Source organism: Oncorhynchus gorbuscha, linkage group LG08, assembly GCF_021184085.1.
Source record: "Oncorhynchus gorbuscha isolate QuinsamMale2020 ecotype Even-year linkage group LG08, OgorEven_v1.0, whole genome shotgun sequence".
Lineage (NCBI taxonomy): Eukaryota > Metazoa > Chordata > Actinopteri > Salmoniformes > Salmonidae > Oncorhynchus > Oncorhynchus gorbuscha.
The window spans coordinates 62892339-62910441 of record NC_060180.1 but is presented as its reverse complement, the minus strand read 5'-3'; the positions used below and the strand labels follow the sequence as shown (position 1 = coordinate 62910441).

The 18103-nt window shown below is 45.2% G+C and overlaps 2 protein-coding genes across 5 annotated transcripts in view; one reads left to right on the top strand and one right to left on the bottom strand.

Annotated features, from left to right (window-relative positions):
- Nucleotides 1-2324, top strand: part of LOC124041958 (histone deacetylase complex subunit SAP130-like) — an 18923-nt gene extending 16599 nt beyond the window's left edge. For all 3 annotated transcript variants that reach the window (XM_046360170.1, XM_046360169.1, XM_046360171.1), the window contains exon 19: nucleotides 173-2324. In XM_046360170.1, coding sequence (XP_046216126.1) covers nucleotides 173-331 — 159 coding nt within the window. In that variant the 3' untranslated portion in view covers nucleotides 332-2324. The remainder of the gene's footprint in view (nucleotides 1-172) is intronic.
- Nucleotides 1968-18103, bottom strand: part of LOC124041959 — a 26522-nt gene continuing 10386 nt past the window's right edge. The window contains exons 3-10 of one of the 2 annotated variants that reach the window (XM_046360172.1): nucleotides 9343-9504; nucleotides 8825-9022; nucleotides 7237-7428; nucleotides 7050-7139; nucleotides 6432-6564; nucleotides 6136-6183; nucleotides 4404-6025; nucleotides 1968-3964 (exon numbers count right to left, since the gene is read on the bottom strand). In XM_046360172.1, coding sequence (XP_046216128.1) covers nucleotides 3905-3964; nucleotides 4404-6025; nucleotides 6136-6183; nucleotides 6432-6564; nucleotides 7050-7139; nucleotides 7237-7428; nucleotides 8825-9022; nucleotides 9343-9504 — 2505 coding nt within the window. In that variant the 3' untranslated portion in view covers nucleotides 1968-3904. The remainder of the gene's footprint in view (nucleotides 3965-4403; nucleotides 6026-6135; nucleotides 6184-6431; nucleotides 6565-7049; nucleotides 7140-7236; nucleotides 7429-8824; nucleotides 9023-9342; nucleotides 9505-18103) is intronic. The other variant, XM_046360173.1, reaches the window with a different exon arrangement.

Genomic DNA, 18103 nt, shown 5'->3' with positions numbered 1-18103 from the left:
CTGCTACTACACTCATATTAAAGTGAGGCATGCTGCTCTATAGCAGTATTTGGTCTGTTGTTTAATCAATTCCACAGGCAGGTGTATATAATTTCTGAGGGCTCAAGGGAAAATCTACCTGGGCCTTTGTTATGAATGTCAGTCAGCCATCTTGAATTGTCTCTCCCCCCAGGGTAACATGCAGCGCTGTAAGCTGGTGATGGACCAGATCACTGAAGCTAGAGATGCCATGATGAAGGTGCTGGACCACAAGGAGAAAGTCATGAAGTTAATCAACAAGAACGGCGGAGCGAAGAAAGTCAACAAGCTGAAGCGCAAGGACAAAGCCTAGAACAGAGGGGGGACCAAGCCTAGGCTGACCCCTGTACCCTTGTCTTTCTAAAGACGGCTCTAGTCTACACCCCTCACTGATATGACCATAGACCACTGGTAGATTTGAGTCAGTATGGCGTCTGGGGTTACTCGTTAGCTGTGTGCAACCGTCCGACCACGTTTCACCTAGAACTGAGAACCAAGTGGTCGGCAGAAGGAACATATTAGGAACAAACATGGTTCCGCTACGTCCAAGGGAGGAGCTTGTCAATGGACAGGAATGTACAAGTATTAAGCCCATATCAGGAAGTTGGTATGTTCTCAGTTGTTGATTGGATGGCTGGCAGAATTATTATGATTTTGATGGTTGAATGATGGTCTAGTGGGGATGCAGTGTCTGTTCAATTGATACCTTGGAACATTGTGTGATCAATATGAGTTTATTAAACTATCATCGAGTACTTATTGCGTAATAAATGTGTAAAACAGTACAGTGTATTTATCCTTCACTCCTGAAAAATCACAAGTATGCTACCAAGTTCAGTCATTGGAAATGTCACTCTACGGTCCAAGTAAAGTGTTGTGTATCACAGTATTCAACAGATCTTGGGACAAATATGTGTCAAATACTTGTGTGCTTGGAGTTAGCTGTCTGGTTAACTAAATCCAGCACATCTTAAGTATTTGACCCAGGCTAAATGAATTCTCTAGTAAATACAGATTGTAAAAGAAAGTGCAACTGTAATGTCTTTTAGAACTTTCACTGAATGTTACTCTATTTGGGAGTAAAATGTTGAAGGGATGCCTTTTTGTCTTGTGCTATCAGTAGCTGACTACACTGTAAACCCAATCAAACTCTTATCGGGACAAAATAACTTTCTGGGGCTTAATTCTTGGAATGTTGAACAAGTCTTATTTTGGTTTGTGGGTAAACGGAAAGATATTAAAACTGCAGCAGTGTTATTCTTGGCAGTCTGACATTTCAAATGAAGAAATGGCAGAGTACATTTCCATCACATTATGTGGAACAATATAAGAATTGTGCTTTTTTTTATTTTTAGGTGCCTCATTTGTCAGAGTTAAAGCTTCTTAGTTTTAGGTCCCCATTTTGAAAGCGCTGCCGTTTTTATATAGCATGGCACATTTTAAATCTCCTCAATCATACAGTATGTTGCCTCTGGTGGTTGACTCCATGAGTCTACATTAAAGTCAAGTCGATCTGTTGTCCTCATGGTCACTACGTGTCTATTGCTGTTCTAATTCTAAGTATCTAAGCATGCAAAAAATATATTGCTGGACAGTCGATGAGTGTCTCGTTATAGAGTTGTTTGCTGAAGAACACAAATAAACGGGGAATGGGTATGTTTTTCAAAACACCGTTAAGAAAAGAGATTGCAGTCAGAGTGCAGTATAGCTGCAGTATGCTGCAATTATTGCTCCAAAATAACAGACTGCAGTTTCAAAATTGCAATCTTTTTTTTGTAAGGGCAATATGAACTGTGAATATATTAGTAAACCCACTCATCAAAAGCGATGCCATTATCTGCACTGCCGACACAATTGTGGGGTATGGTAGTTGATTACATCAAGGTCATCTAGCTTCTGAACACAATTCTCAGTGGCAGGAAGGTTCTTCTGGGTGCTTTTTTTAAACGCCATCTTGTTGATGCTGTGTAGTATCAACTAAATCATGTTTTGAGTATAAAATCTGGATTAAAAATGGTATGAAACCAGGTGAAATTGTCTACATAGGCCTATATTGTGCATATGCACACAACGTATCTCATTCTTTAATTTTTTTATGGGTAAAAAATAGTCGATTTTGTTTTTCGTTGATTATATGCACTTCATTTTTATTTGACCAGGCAGGATTGCTTGTGAATTTTTAATTTGTTTTACTGTGCATTGTAGCTGATAATGAATGTGTTACATGCAGTTGGGATTAGATTCTTTCTGTTTGGGTTTCTTTTGCCATTCCCCATCACTGCAATAAAGACACTTTGTACAAAGAATATGGCGTGTTATATTGGCAGTACCAGTATGCAAAAATGGGAATCCATTTTGTAACGATAGATATTTGCAAACTGGACGAAAGGTTAAGGCCAAGATTCAATCAGATCAAGCGTTAAGCGTCACCCACACAGTTGATGTTTTGGCGGTGTCGGAGGAGTAACTGTGTTGAAGGAGTAACTGCGTTGGAGCTGTCAAATCGGTGAGCAGCTGCTCTTGATCATTGTCCCACTCGAGTTAGATGTTCAGAACAAGGAAGTGTATATCTAGAAATAATGATGCTCAAAATCATTAAACAAAATTAGGATTTCTATCAGCCTAATCGAGGTGTAGATTACATCTCACGTTCTAGTGTTTGAAACTTGTAAACAAGGCTGCATGGAATGAATCTTAATGCGACTCTGTGCAGCCAATGGCAATGTCCGCTTTAGGTATAATGCCAGGAGCTGCTTGTGGATCTCACAGCTCTAACACAGTTCTACCTCAGACACCGCCAAAACAACCACTATGTGGATATTGGCTAAAGCGGATCTGAATGAGTAGAGCCCCTTTATTATAAGTATGGTTGTAAGATCAGACACTCACTCACTTTGTAGTTCCCTACATTTATCTATGTATTACTGGCCCAGGGCGTCTGAGAAAGTACATACGGATTTACATTTATATACATAGACACACATTTGTTTAAGGTATGGCTCACGCCATGTCACATTGGTAGGTAGAATATTAAATAGCTAACCAGGAGGGAAAATCGGGCGTGCAAGGTCCAAGGGGTTTTAAATATGTATGTTTAATATATTTATGTTACATACTACTGTACTGTTGGAGCTAGGAACACAAGCATTTCGCTACACCGGCAATAACATCTGCTAAATATGTGTATGTAACAAATAACATTTGATTTGATTTTAACCATTTGTATTGGCCTCAGTTGGCTTTACTTAAGACCTATTCAATGATTTATTTACAGTTGACTCATAAAGCATGAACATAAAGAAGCTCATACCCTGCATTCTACCAACCTGGTTTGCTGACCTCCATCAAAAATGATTGGTTGTATTTCCAGAAAGCTCAATTCCAAATGATTCACTCCACCCTTTACCCTATCCCTTGGCATCTCATATATTTCTGATAAAGGATGGATGGTTAAAGAGTTTCAAGATAAACAGGATAATAAATCCTTTCGTTTTCATGCTATTAAAACTTGAGGTTCTTCGGGATATGGAAATGTATGTTCTCACCTCTACCTATATCTTGACCAAGATGAAATACTATATTGCACCTATAACAGGGTATAGAATGAACCAACGCCTTACAGCTGCAAACCAACCATCACCAATTAATAACTCATAAATTAGAATGATCAAATTATGATTTTCAATGAACATATCAATCCCTTTTAAATCAATGCAATGTTGCAACCCTTGACTAGGAGTCAAGGTGAATCATGCCAGGTTGGAGAAAAGCGACTCCTTTCTCTCATTCCTTCCTTCACCTGCTATCTTTCCATCTACTTCCCCATTGTTGGGCTGTACTGCAGTAGACTCATGGCCAGACTGGTGACTTCTTCCCAAGGAATGGTTCATTTGTCCAGGCTGTGTGTGCGGGAGTTGACTGGGCCGAAAGACTCCCTGGAGTTGGTCTGTGAGGCAAGAATACAAATGAAGTTACTGTCTCTGGATCGTAAACAGTCAAATATGCACACATGCAAGTTCCTATTCTTAAATTATTTGTTACCTTTATTATTATTATTTTTGATTTTTTTTACATTTTTTGTATTCGACGCATGTAACAAATACAAATTGATTTGATTTGACATGCACAAAGAAACACACACACACACACACACACACACACACACACACACACACACACACACACACACACACACACACACACACACACACACACACACACACACACACACACACACACACACACACATACACATGCCTTTCTTCTACACGAACGCACAGCTACACACACCTGCTTACAGTACACCACATGCACAACCATACAGCAAACACACTCACACATCCAGTACACACGTCCCCAGAGTATCAAACAACAAAGCCACTGACCTTAACAGTCATCCAGTCAGAAACGATGTCTACAGACTCGGAGTGGGCGGTGTCTCTCGCTCTGAACGCAAAGTTGTCTGGACCAGCAGGGTTTCCCTGTCTAGGCTCACAGGGGTCGAGCTCAGGGGCGACCTCAGGGTTTCCATAACTACTGCTTCCAAACACAAGGTCCAGGTCTAACAGGTTGCTTCCAGTTTCCATGGTTTGTACTGTTCCTAATGGCTCAGACACTGTAGGATTGTTACAGTCTGACTCAGCAACACTGTTGGCTCTGCTGAGTTCCAGACCTAGGAGGTCCATTGTTGCAGTATTACTGGGGTCTGAACTATAGTGGTCCATTGATGCTGCGTTACTGAAATCAAAGCTAAAGGGATCCTGTTTGGTTCTGTTATTGTTGTCTTTAAGGTTGTTACCATCGCCGCTGTGTAAGTCGACAATAGCTTGGTTGTCAGTTTCAAAACTTACGAGTTTGAAACCATAGGGGTCAAATGTGTCTTGGTTGGTGGCATGAGGCTTTTGTCCAAACTCGTAAGGGTCGAACTTGTCTTGGGTCTCAGGTTGAGCGGTAGGCTCAAATTCATACGGATCAAATGAGGCTTGGTTGTCGGCCTCTTCATCACTGAGTTCAGTGCCAAAAGGATCGAGAATCTCTTCACTGTGGTGTTCAGGGCTGAGTTTGAATCCATAGTTGTACGAAGTTTGACTACTGGGTTCATAGTTCAGCTCGAGACTGTTGCTGAAGCTGAATTTACTGTTGTGTTCAGCTGAGCTGATAAGAGGGTCCATCCCAATAGCACTGTCCAGCTCTGAATCAGCTGAGCGGTTGGAAGGACCTGGATCACAGCGTTCAGCTTTGGGAGTGTATGGCTCTTCTACAAGGACAGCTGACGCTCCCCCTTTGAGGCGTCTAGGTGGACGGACCGGGCGGATGGGCACAGGAGGGCTGGGTTCAGGAAGGTCGCATCCACCTGTTCCGGCAGGTTCTGAGTCACATGCCTGAATCCCAACAGGGTAGCTGAGTTCCACAGAGTCACACACAACGTCAAAGCCAACCTGTATAGATCCAAGAGTGATGTCAATCTCTTCTATGTCGGAAGGTGGGGATACTGCGTTGATATTAAACTCGTATCCATTAGGGTCCGATTCGGTGGATAAGTTGGGCCCGGCAGCCCAGGTGTTGGCCCGGGATGATTCACTGAAGGGTTGGCGTCCCAAAGCTAAGCCGGGTTCATCTGCGTCATCTAATTCAGTGTCCAAAGAACAGGTTTGAGCTGTGTAGATGGGCTTGAAACCCAAGCGTTCGGTCATGATCAAGGTTTTGGGCTCAACGAAGGAGAGTTCAACAGCGTCCGTGTGAACAGTGTCCAGATCCTCCCTGCTGTAACTGATTTCTATGTCACTAGATTCATCCTCGTCGGGGAACTCGGACTCAAAGCACTGGGTGCCGGTAGAGGCTTTGTTTTCAGGGCAGGAGAGGCTGTTGTCTGTGTCCTCGTTAAATCCAGGTTCCAGGTAGGCAGGGGTGTCTGGGAAAGGGTCAGTGGATGGATATGGCTCCTCTGTCCCCTCTGGAAAGAGGATGTCTGCAGCAAAGGGGTCCGTGCCTTTGAACGGGTCATCATCTAGGAGAAAGGATCAGTCACAACAGAATTAGAGGCCTGGATAATGCTGTAGCATATCATCATCATCAATCAATCATATTGTCAAAGTTTTATATATGAACGTCACTCACCAGATTTATCTGTATTGGCAAAGAAGTCGTCATCTTTGAAAAGGTCATCTGCAAATAAAAAATTATCACCATCATCGGCATCATTATCATCACAAGCATCATCATCTTCAGTGTCACTACAACAACCATCATCATCACCACCACCATCATCTTCGTTATCATAATCACTGTTGTCATAATCACTACCACCACCCCCAATATCATCATCATCATCATCATCATCATCATCATCAACATCATCTTTAGCTGTACCATGATCATCGTCAAAGCATATGGAAGAGAGAACAGATGCTCACGTTCAGATTCACAGTGAATGAAGGGGTCGGGGTGGTAGAAGTCTAGGTCTTCGACTGCTATGCTACTGGTGGATCGTGTCTGGGAAATGTTCTCTTCCTCCACTTTCTCTTCCTCTTCTCCCTTATCTATCTGCTAAAGAGGTATAGGATAAACCTTTCTCACAGATGAAGGAAGTTTTCCTCATACATCCAGCATACACTGTAGTGCTTTCCTGCAGTTAAATTACCTAGTGGCCTCATGGGTGGAATGTTATTCATATTTTTCATAATTTCACAATTAATAAACATAATTTTTTTAAATCTGGTGTTTTTATGTCAAACAGTGTTGTTGTAGTTCAGTCCTCTGTGATGTATATAAAGTGTAATGTTGTGATGCAAACTCAAAATGTAATACATTTCAACTCTATATCTGACATGGTACAGGTGACTTCTTTTTTAAGCCCATAACATGTATGTGAGGTGTAGACTTTCGTTTCAAAGTAGATTTGTTTAAGACTACCAAGAAACACTCTGTGTGACCCTGATACAGCCCAGTGCAGTGAAAGATCAATTTAGTCATTTGCCAGTCTCTCCAATAGATTATTGGTTTACAAAACTTTACTGAGTTGGTAGCCATACCTTTGGTGTGCTTGGTACAGGTGTCTCCTCCTCCTCTTCTTGTGTATAAGACAATCCGTCCTTAGCGCGAGCTGCGCACCCAAGGTTTGCCTGTGAGAAGAGAGAATAGACAAAATTCAGGCTATCCCAAATTGTATGGTTATGATAGACATCATGTGGGATTTAAACCCAATTGTATGACACATACCAGGATTTCAGCGTAGACAGGCAGTGATTGGCTCCTGCCCCATGACCTGGCTGGTACATCGGGTACATCCAGAGTTCCGTCCTCTGTCCTGAGGCTGCTGGGAGATGTGTCGTTTGACTCCACTTGCTGGTGGTCTGGCAGTGTTGCATCTCCCGTCGGCTCACTCCTCAGTGTACTGAACGTCTGCTCCTCCTAATCCACAGCAGACATCAACGAAAGCCACTATTCGTCGAATACATATGATACATCTCAGAGAAGTCTATATATGTGTTAGCTTTGCCCGGAACGGGAAGAGATGGAGGGAAGCCTTATGCTCCACTTGGCTCGGGGAAGGCCAAGTAAGTAAGTGGTTGGCCCTAAGTGCCAGACACACAGCTGTTGAAAGACACTATGCTTGTCTATCCAGTAACACAGACCTTTTTAAATCTCTGAACCAACCAGACAGTTATCTGTTTAAAGATCATCTCTGGTACATCATCAGCAAACACAATAAATCCAGCTGATATTAAATATTGGTCTACTACAACTTGAAGGCTTTTACAACTTGAAGGCTTTTCTCTAAAGTCGCAGTATGATTAAAAGGAGCAAAAATCAACATGGGGGATTAATGGCACACATAATGGATCAATGTGACCAGCCTCTTCACTTTCCAGTTCCACAGGGGGTTTTGAGCTTGTCTGCATGGTGCAGCTGCCATGACAACATAGATCAATACACTGGAGGCATGATGAAGGCTACACATGAATCACCTGTCAGCAGGGGACTGAAATGACACAGAATTACCACGACCACCTGCTGGTCTGACTGAACCATTTTATATTAGTAGTGTCATGTAACTGGGGTGGTTTGGAACCTTGCTCCTGTAATGAGAACCTTTGCCTGAGACCTGAAGCTTTGCTCAGCGCGCTAACACAGTCGCAGGAGACCTGGGTAACACAGTCGCAGGAGACCTGGGTAACACAGTCGCAGGAGACCTTGAACCCCAGTCTATCACACGCATATAGCCTGATTACACAGGCGGTTGGGAGGACGGGCTCATAGTAATGGCTGGAACGGAATCAATGGAATGGTATCAAACACATCAAACACATAGCTTCCATGTGTTTGAAACCATTCCATTCATTCCATTCCATTATTTATTATGGGCCATCCTCCCCTCACCAGCCTTCTGGGATACCATATTCTCATATTCGCTCTGCATCTTGGCATTCTAGGAGAACCCTAGAAGCCTGGCAAGCGAGACTATCTTATTAGCTGCTGCTATCAGGCTTCCAGCTGCCATGTGAGGAGTACAGCAGGAGACACAGCGGCAGGACAAATCTGAGGCTTTGGTCCAATTCGCTTAATGGGCTTTTCAACCTTGAATGCTCTCTTGAATGCTCTCCCTTGTGACCATAGCCCAGGGCATGTATGCTGTCTTATGTGACCACTGTCCCTTTTCAAAACTGCAAGACTGGATTATTGACTGGATACATGAAAGACCAGCCTGTCGGAAGGCTGTCATCAATCCAGTGCTTCTATAGCAATCATTTTGAAGGACAATTCATTGAGTTCATAACCAGAGTGGGACATATAAAGACATACCCACCTGTAAAATCTCCTCGTATGATTGGCTGATGGACTCCTCCAGAGGAATGGTGCGCTCACCCGCCTCCTCCACCTTTCCCTGGGCCTTTCTGACCTCCATCTTCAGCTGTTTGAGTTTCCTCCTGGCCCTGGCCAGCTCCCGCTCATACTCCTCCACCTTTGTCTCCCTGGCCACCTCCTCCGCCTGCAAGGACAGGATCTGTATTGGGAAGAGTAGGGACAGGGGACAAAGGAGGAGAGCAGGAGTAGACAGCAGAGTCAGAGAAGAGGTCTGAACTGACCACAAACTAACCAAGTCTGTCTATGGTTGGTAAATGTCTTTATTGTTCAGTGTCTCACCATCACAGCATAGATGACTGCATACAAATTACAAAACATGCAAAAAACATTCACTGATAGAAATGACAAAACCATAAAACCATTTAATCATACTGCGACTTTAACCATAAAAATGGTTATTTCTTATGTTTTATTCAGTAACAGTAGTCATAGCAGCTGTCATCTCTGTGTGTGTCTGACCTGCTGGCTCTCCTGGACGCACTCCAGCCTGGTCAGTTTGAGTTGCTCCTCCAGTTCCACCCTGTGCTGCTCCAGCTTCTCCAGGGTCTCCTCCAGCTCCTGGCGGTCGCCCCGCTGCTCCTGCAGCTCAATGACTTCCTGCTGCACTGCATCCTGCAGGTCCTGGTGGGGTGAAACACACAGACAGGTGGAGGGAGGGATGGATGGAAGTATGGATGGAGTGGAGGGATGAAGAGTAGGAGAGAGTGATGGAGGGACAGCAGGGGCAGATAGAGTTGAAGTAGTGAGAGAATGGAGGGATGGAAAGAACAGAAGGACATGTAGAGAGGGAATGGAGAGAGAGAAAGAGAGAGAAGAAGGAGAGTTAAAAAAAGGGGTAGATGGAGTAGAGGCAGCAAAGACAGAGAAAGGAGGGAGGGGAGAAAGAGAGACAGGGAGAGAGCGAGAGAGAGAGAGAGAGAGAAGATATCAGTAGTTACTGAAAAGCTGAGGAAATAGAGGCAGATAACTATGCAAATTCCCTTTCACTGCAGAAATAAAGCTTACTTGAGGCGATCCTTTTCCATTAATTTTACAAAGCAGTATCAAACGTGATCTCCATTCTAAAAAGAGGAATGACTAGAAAATAAACCGGCGAGAGGGAAAACTGCCAGGAAAAGGGAGGTGAGCAGAAATAGAAAGGGCAAGGGCAGTCGGAAGGAGAGGATGGTGGTGCGAGAAAGAGAGAGAGAGAGGCACTTCAGACTTTACTAAAAATTATCAAGGGCTCTACACGCATGAGTATTCTGATAATGAGCTTCTCAGTACACTAGAATAAGAGGTGTTATGAATGACAATGTGCTGTACTAACACAGATAAATCACTTTATATTCACAGGCACTATCAACACTTCAACCTCTGGCGTGTCACACTTTGAGGGTTCTATTTTCAGACGAAAGACTAAAGAGCTATGTAGTATAATTATAACTACTGAAAGAAGTAGAGCTGAGAGAAAATCTCACTGTAGTAACTTAGACCTGTACTGTATATGCCACTAGAGAGCTGCTTCACTCAGGCACAATATGCACAGCTCATCCTGACAGTTGGCTAATGTCTGGAAAGGATTTCAGCCCTTCTGCTCAAGGGCCTAAGAGTTAACAATGGGGGATCAAGTTGTAATAATTTTGGGACATTATCCCAGATAGCAAGCTGACACAGAAAAAATTCAAGGCCAACTTGCTATCTTGCCAACCAAATCTGAAATGTACCTAATGTCAGTTGCTATCTTGGATGAGGGGAAGTTAATTAACTTGAGTAACCTTCACAATGCTACGATGCATCTATCATGCATTTACTACCATGTATGCATGTAGAAGCAGTTAATTCTGCACTGTGACTTTTGGGAAAAAAATGGTGTTTGAACAAATACAAAGTTATTTTACAGACAACAAATTAACAACAGACTTTCAGCATGCTTATAGGGAAGGGCACTCAACACTGACACAGCTGACTGATGATTGGCTGAAAGAAATTGATAGTAAGAAGATTGTGTGAGCTGTTTCGTTAGACTTCAGTGCAGCTTTTGATGTCATTGATCATAACCTATTTCTGAAAAAACGTAGGTGTTATGGATTTGCATCCTCTGCCTTATTATGGATTGAGAATTACCTATCTAATAGAACAGTGTTTTTGTTAATGGAAGTCTCTCTCATGCTAATTCAGTTGTGTGTGGTGTACCACCAGGCAGCCGGCTAGGGCCGTTATTGTTTTCTGTTTTACAAATGACCTTCCACTGACCTTGAATAAAGCCTGTGTCTATGTACACTGATGACTCAACAGTATACACGTCGGGTGCAACAGTAAAAAAAAACGGATTCACTTAACATAGAGCTCCAGTCAGTTTTAGAATGGGTAACTAGCAATAGGCTGGTGCTAAATATTTCAGAAACTAAAAGCATTCTTTTGGGGACAAATCACTCGCTCAATGCTAAATATTTAGATCTATTATTGAATAATGTGGCTATTGAGCAAATTGAAGAGACTAAACTGCTGGGTGTAAGCTTAGTTAGCAAGCTTTCATGGTCAAAACATAAAGACTCAATGGTTGCTAAAATGGGAAGAGGTCTGTCCATTATAGGGCATTGCTCTGCCTTCTTGACATCTCAGTCGACCAGACAGGTCCTACAGGCACTAGTTTTGTCGCACCTGGACTACTGCTCACTCTGCCACCCCAGGTAACTCAAGGTAGCAATAAAACCAGTTAAAAAACAGATAAAACAACACCTTACTGCGCAAAGAGAACTGTGAAGAGACATAGCCATTTTCAAATCAAATCCAATGTTATTTATCACATGCGCCAATACAACAGTGAAATAGTTACATTACAAGCCCTTATCCAACAATGCAGTTTTAAGAAGATACAAAAAAAAGAAAAAAAAGTAAGAGATAAGAATAACAAATAATTAAAGAGCAGCAGTAAATAACAATAGCGGGGCTATATATAGGGGGTACCGGTACAGAGTCAACGTCAATGTGTGGGGGCGCCGGTGTCGAGGTAATATGTACATGTAGGTAGAGTTATTAAAGTGACTATGCATAGATGATAATAGCAGAGAGTAGCAGCAGCGCATCAGGGGAGGGGGAGGCAATGCAAATAGTCTGGGTAGACATTTGATTAGCTGTTAAGGAGTCTTGTGGCTTGGGGGTAGAAACTATATAGGAGCCTCTTGGACCTAGACTTGGTGCTCCGGTACCGCTTGCCATGTGATAGCAGAAAGAACAGTCTATGACTAGGGTGGCTGGAGTCTTTGACAATTTTTAGGGCCTTCCTCTGACACCGCCTGGATGGCAGGACTATGGTGTTGAACGCTGAGCTGTAGTCAATGAATAGCATTCTCCCATAGGTGGTCCTTTTGTCCAGGTGTGAAAGGGCAGTGTGGACTGCAATAGAGATTACATCATCTGTGGATCTGTTGGTGCGGTATGCAAGTTGTAGTGGGTCTAGGGTTTCTGGGATAATGGTGTTGATGTGAGCCATGACCAGCCTTTCAAATCATTTCATGGCTACAGACGTGAGTGCTACGGGTCTGTAGTCATTTATATATATTGTAATTTTCACTGCACTATGTATTATACCTAGATATTGTGTGCATGTACTGATATGTAGACTATGTGTGACATTTTAAGTGTATGTATTTCAGTCCTTGACGAATAATGTTCTGTAATATTTATTATGTCATGTTTCATATGGACGCCAGGAAGAATAGCTGATGCTTTGCAACAGCTAATGGGGATCCTAATAAATACCAAAAACACCAAATACATTGCAGCTATTTGACAGGAGAAAACACAGTGGATCAGGGACTGTATTCAGAAATGACCTAATCCTAGATAAGCACTCCTTTTTTAATAAGGGCACAGTAGCATAGACATCTGCAACAATAATCTTTTTTAATAATACCACTAGAGAGATAGGAAATCAGTTTTTGGTGAGATCATATCTGGGCCACCTCTCGGAAATTAGAGATATGCTGTTGCTGGGGGATATTGTCATGTTTTGTCTTATATTGTCTTGTCATTTTGCTTTCCCTTCTGTTCGTTTTCCCCCTGCTGGTCTTTTTAGGTTCGTTCCTTTTTTTCTCTCTCCCTCCCTCTCTCTCTTCTCTCTATCGTTCCGTTCCTGCTCCCAGCTGTTCCTATTCCCCTAATCAATCATCTAATCTTTTCACACCTGTTCCGTATCTTGCCCTCTGATTAGAGTCCCTATTTCTCCCCTTGTCTTCCGTTTCTGTCCTGTCGGATCCTTGTATATTGTTCACCGTGCTGTGTCTTTGTCTCGCCCTGTCGTGTCGTGTTTCCCTCAGATGCTGCGTGTGAGCAGGTGTCTGAGTCTGCTACGGTCGGTGCCTTCCCGAGGCAACCTACAGTTTATGGTCGAGTCTCCAGTCTGTCCTCGTCACTACGAGTGGAATTAGTTTTTATGCTTTGTTTACCGCTCCGATTTGTCTAGGAGTATTGCATATTTCCTTTACTGGAATAAAGACTCTGTTTTCGCCAAGTCGCTTTTGGGTCCTCATTCACCTGCATAACAGAAGGATCCGACCAAAGAATGGACCCAGCGACTACAGACGCTCGTAACACTGCCGTCGAGATCCAAGGAGCCATGCTCGGCAGACACGAGCAGGAATTGTCTGCTGCTCGTCATGCCGTGGAGAACCTGGCCGCTCAGGTTTCCGACCTCTCTGGACAGTTCCAGAGTCTTCGTCTCGTGCCACCTGTTACTTCCTGGTCTGCCGAGCCTCCGGAACCTAGGGTTAATAACCTACCTTGTTACTCCGGGCAGCCCACGGAGTGCCGCTCCTTTCTCACCCAGTGTGATATTGTGTTCTCTCTCCAACCCAACACATACTCTAGAGAGAGAGCTCGGGTTGCTTACGTCATATCACTCCTTACTGGCCGGGCTCGAGAGTGGGGCACAGCTATCTGGGAGGCAAGGGCTGATTGTTCTAACAATTACCAGAACTTTAAAGAGGAGATGATTCGGGTTTTTGACCGTTCAGTTTTTGGTAGGGAGGCTTCTAGGGCCCTGGCTTCCCTATGTCAAGGTGATCGATCCATAACGGATTACTCTATAGAGTTTCGCACTCTTGCTGCCTCTAGTGACTGGAACGAGCCGGCGCTGCTCGCTCGTTTTCTGGAGGGACTCCACGCAGTGGTTAAAGATGAGATTCTCTCCCGGGAGGTTCCTTCCAGTGTGGACTCTTTGATTGCTCTCGCCATCCGCATAGAAAGACGGGTAGATCTTCGTCACCAAGCTCGTGGAAGAGAGCTCGCGTTAACGGTGTTTCCCCGCTCCGCATCGCAACCATCTCCCTCCTCTGGCTCAGAGACTGAGCCCATGCAGCTGGGAGGTATTCGCATCTCGACTAAGGAGTGGGAACGGAGGATCACCAGCCGCCTGTGCCTCTATTGCGGACTTGCTGGACATTTTGTCAATTCATGTCCAGTAAAAGCCAGAGCTCATCAGTAAGCGGAGGGCTACTGGTGAGCGCTACTACTCAGGTCTCTCCATCAAGATCCTGTACTACTATGTCGGTCCATCTACGCTGGACCGGTTCGGGTGCTACATGCAGTGCCTTGATAGACTCTGGGGCTGAGGGTTGTTTTATGGACGAAGCATGGGCTCGGAAACATGACATTCCTTTCAGACAGTTTGAGAAGCCTACGCCCATGTTCGCCTTAGATGGTAGTCATCTCCCCAGTATCAGATATGAGACACTACCTTTAACCCTCACAGTATCTGGTAACCACAGTGAGACTATTTCCTTTTTGATTTTTCGTTCACCTTTTACACCTGTTGTTTTGGGTCATCCCTGGCTAGTATGTCATAATCCTTCTATTAATTGGTCTAGTAATTCTATCCTATCCTGGAACGTTTCTTGTCATGTGAAGTGTTTAATGTCTGCTATCCCTCCCGTTTCTTCTGTCCCCACTTCTCAGGAGGAACCTGGCGATTTGACAGGAGTGCCGGAGGAATATCATGATCTGCGCACGGTCTTCAGTCGGTCCCGAGCCAACTCCCTTCCTCCTCACCGGTCGTATGATTGTAGTATTGATCTCCTTCCGGGGACCACTCCTCCTCGGGGTAGACTATACTCTCTGTCGGCTCCCGAACGTAAGGCTCTCGAGGATTATTTGTCTGTGTCTCTTGACGCCGGTACCGTAGTGCCTTCTTCCTCTCCGGCCGGGGCGGGGTTTTTTTTTGTTAAGAAGAAGGACGGTACTCTGCGCCCCTGCGTGGATTATCGAGGGCTGAATGACATAACGGTTAAGAATCGTTATCCGCTTCCCCTTATGTCATCAGCCTTCGAGATTCTGCAGGGAGCCAGGTGCTTTACTAAGTTGGACCTTCGTAACGCTTACCATCTCGTGCGCATCAGAGAGGGGGACGAGTGGAAAACGGCGTTTAACACTCCGTTAGGGCATTTTGAGTACCGGGTTCTGCCGTTTGGTCTCGCCAATGCGCCAGCTGTTTTTCAGGCATTAGTTAATGATGTTCTGAGAGACATGCTGAACATCTTTGTTTTTGTCTACCTTGACGATATCCTGATTTTTTCACCGTCACTCGAGATTCATGTTCAGCACGTTCGACGTGTACTCCAGCGCCTTTTAGAGAATTGTCTCTACGTGAAGGCTGAGAAGTGCTCTTTTCATGTCTCCTCCGTTACTTTTCTCGGTTCTGTTATTTCCGCTGAAGGCATTCAGATGGATCCCGCTAAGGTCCAAGCTGTCAGTGAGTGGCCCGTTCCAAGGTCACGTGTCGAGTTGCAGCGCTTTCTAGGTTTCGCTCATTTCTATCGGCGTTTCATTCGTAATTTCGGTCAAGTTGCTGCCCCTCTCACAGCTCTTACTTCTGTCAAGACGTGTTTTAAGTGGTCCGGTTCCGCCCAGGGAGCTTTTGATCTTCTCAAAGAACGTTTTACGTCCGCTCCTATCCTCGTTACTCCTGACGCCACTAGACAATTCATTGTCGAGGTTGACGCTTCAGAGGTAGGCGTGGGAGCCATTCTATCCCAGCGCTTCCAGTCTGACGATAAGGTTCATCCTTGCGCTTATTTTTCTCATCGCTTGTCGCCATCGGAACGCAACTATGATGTGGGTAACCGCGAACTGCTCGCCATCCGCTTAGCCCTAGGCGAATGGCGACAGTGGTTGGAGGGGGCGACCGTTCCTTTTGTCGTTTGGACAGACCATAAGAACCTTGAGTACATCCGTTCTGCCAAACGACTTAATGCACGTCAAGCTCGTTGGGCGTTGTTTTTCGCTCATTTCGAGTTTGTGATTTCTTACCGTCCGGGTAGTAAGAACACCAAGCCTGATGCCTTATCCCGTCTCTTTAGTTCTTCTGTGGCTTCTACTGATCCCGAGGGGATTCTTCCTTATGGGCGTGTTGTCGGGTTGACAGTCTGGGGAATTGAAAGACAGGTTAAGCAAGCACTCACGCACACTGCGTCGCCGCGCACTTGTCCTAGTAACCTTCTTTTCGTTCCTGTTTCTACTCGTCTGGCTGTTCTTCAGTGGGCTCACTCTGCCAAGTTAGCTGGTCATCCCGGCGTTCGAGGTACTCTTGCTTCTATTCGCCAGCGCTTTTGGTGGCCTACTCAGGAGCGTGACACGCGCCGTTTCGTGGCTGCTTGTTCGGACTGCGCGCAGACTAAGTCAGGTAACTCTCCTCCTGCCGGTCGTCTCAGACCGCTTCCCATTCCTTCTCGACCATGGTCTCACATCGCCTTAGACTTCATTACCGGTCTGCCTTTGTCTGCGGGGAAGACTGTGATTCTTACGGTTGTCGATAGGTTCTCTAAGGCGGCACATTTCATTCCCCTCACTAAACTTCCTTCCGCTAAGGAGACGGCACAAATCATCATCGAGAATGTGTTCAGAATTCATGGCCTCCCGTTAGACGCCGTTTCAGACAGAGGCCCGCAATTCACGTCACAGTTTTGGAGGGAGTTCTGTCGTTTGATTGGTGCGTCCGTCAGTCTCTCTTCCGGGTTTCATCCCCAGTCTAACGGTCAAGCAGAAAGGGCCAATCAGACGATTGGTCGCATACTACGCAGCCTTTCTTTTAGAAACCCTGCGTCTTGGGCAGAACAGCTCCCCTGGGCAGAATACGCTCACAACTCGCTTCCTTCGTCTGCTACCGGGTTATCTCCGTTTCAGAGTAGTCTGGGTTACCAGCCTCCTCTGTTCTCATCCCAGCTTGCCGAGTCCAGCGTTCCCTCCGCTCAAGCGTTTGTCCAACGTTGTGAGCGCACCTGGAGGAGGGTGAGGTCTGCACTTTGCCGTTACAGGGCACAGACTGTGAGAGCCGCCAATAAACTAAGGATTAAGAGTCCTAGGTATTGTTGCGGCCAGAGAGTGTGGCTTTCCACTCGCAACCTTCCCCTTACGACAGCTTCTCGTAAGTTGACTCCGCGGTTCATTGGTCCGTTCCGTGTCTCCCAGGTCGTCAATCCTGTCGCTGTGCGACTGCTTCTTCCGCGACATCTTCGTCGCGTCCATCCTGTCTTCCATGTCTCCTGTGTCAAGCCCTTTCTTCGCACCCCGTTCGTCTTCCCTCCCCCCGTCCTTGTCGAGAGCGCACCTATTTACAAGGTACGTAGGATCATGGACATGCGTTCTCGGGGACGGGGTCACCAATACTTAGTGGATTGGGAGGGTTACGGTCCTGAGGAGAGGAGTTGGGTTCCGTCTCGGGACGTGCTGGACCGTTCGCTGATTGATGATTTCCTCCGTTGCCCCCAGGATTCCTCCTCGAGTGCGCCAGGAGGCGCTCGGTGAGTGGGGGGGTACTGTCATGTTTTGTCTTATATTGTCTTGTCATTTTGCTTTCCCTTCTGTTCGTTTTCCCCCTGCTGGTCTTTTTAGGTTCGTTCCTTTTTTCTCTCTCCCTCCCTCTCTCTCTTCTCTCTATCGTTCCGTTCCTGCTCCCAGCTGTTCCTATTCCCTAATCAATCATCTAATCTTTTCACACCTGTTCCGTATCTTGCCCTCTGATTAGAGTCCCTATTTCTCCCCTTGTCTTCCGTTTCTGTCCTGTCGGATCCTTGTATATTGTTCACCGTGCTGTGTCTTTGTCTCGCCCTGTCGTGTCGTGTTTCCCTCAGATGCTGCGTGTGAGCAGGTGTCTGAGTCTGCTACGGTCGGTGCCTTCCCGAGGCAACCTACAGTTTATGGTCGAGTCTCCAGTCTGTCCTCGTCACTACGAGTGGAATTAGTT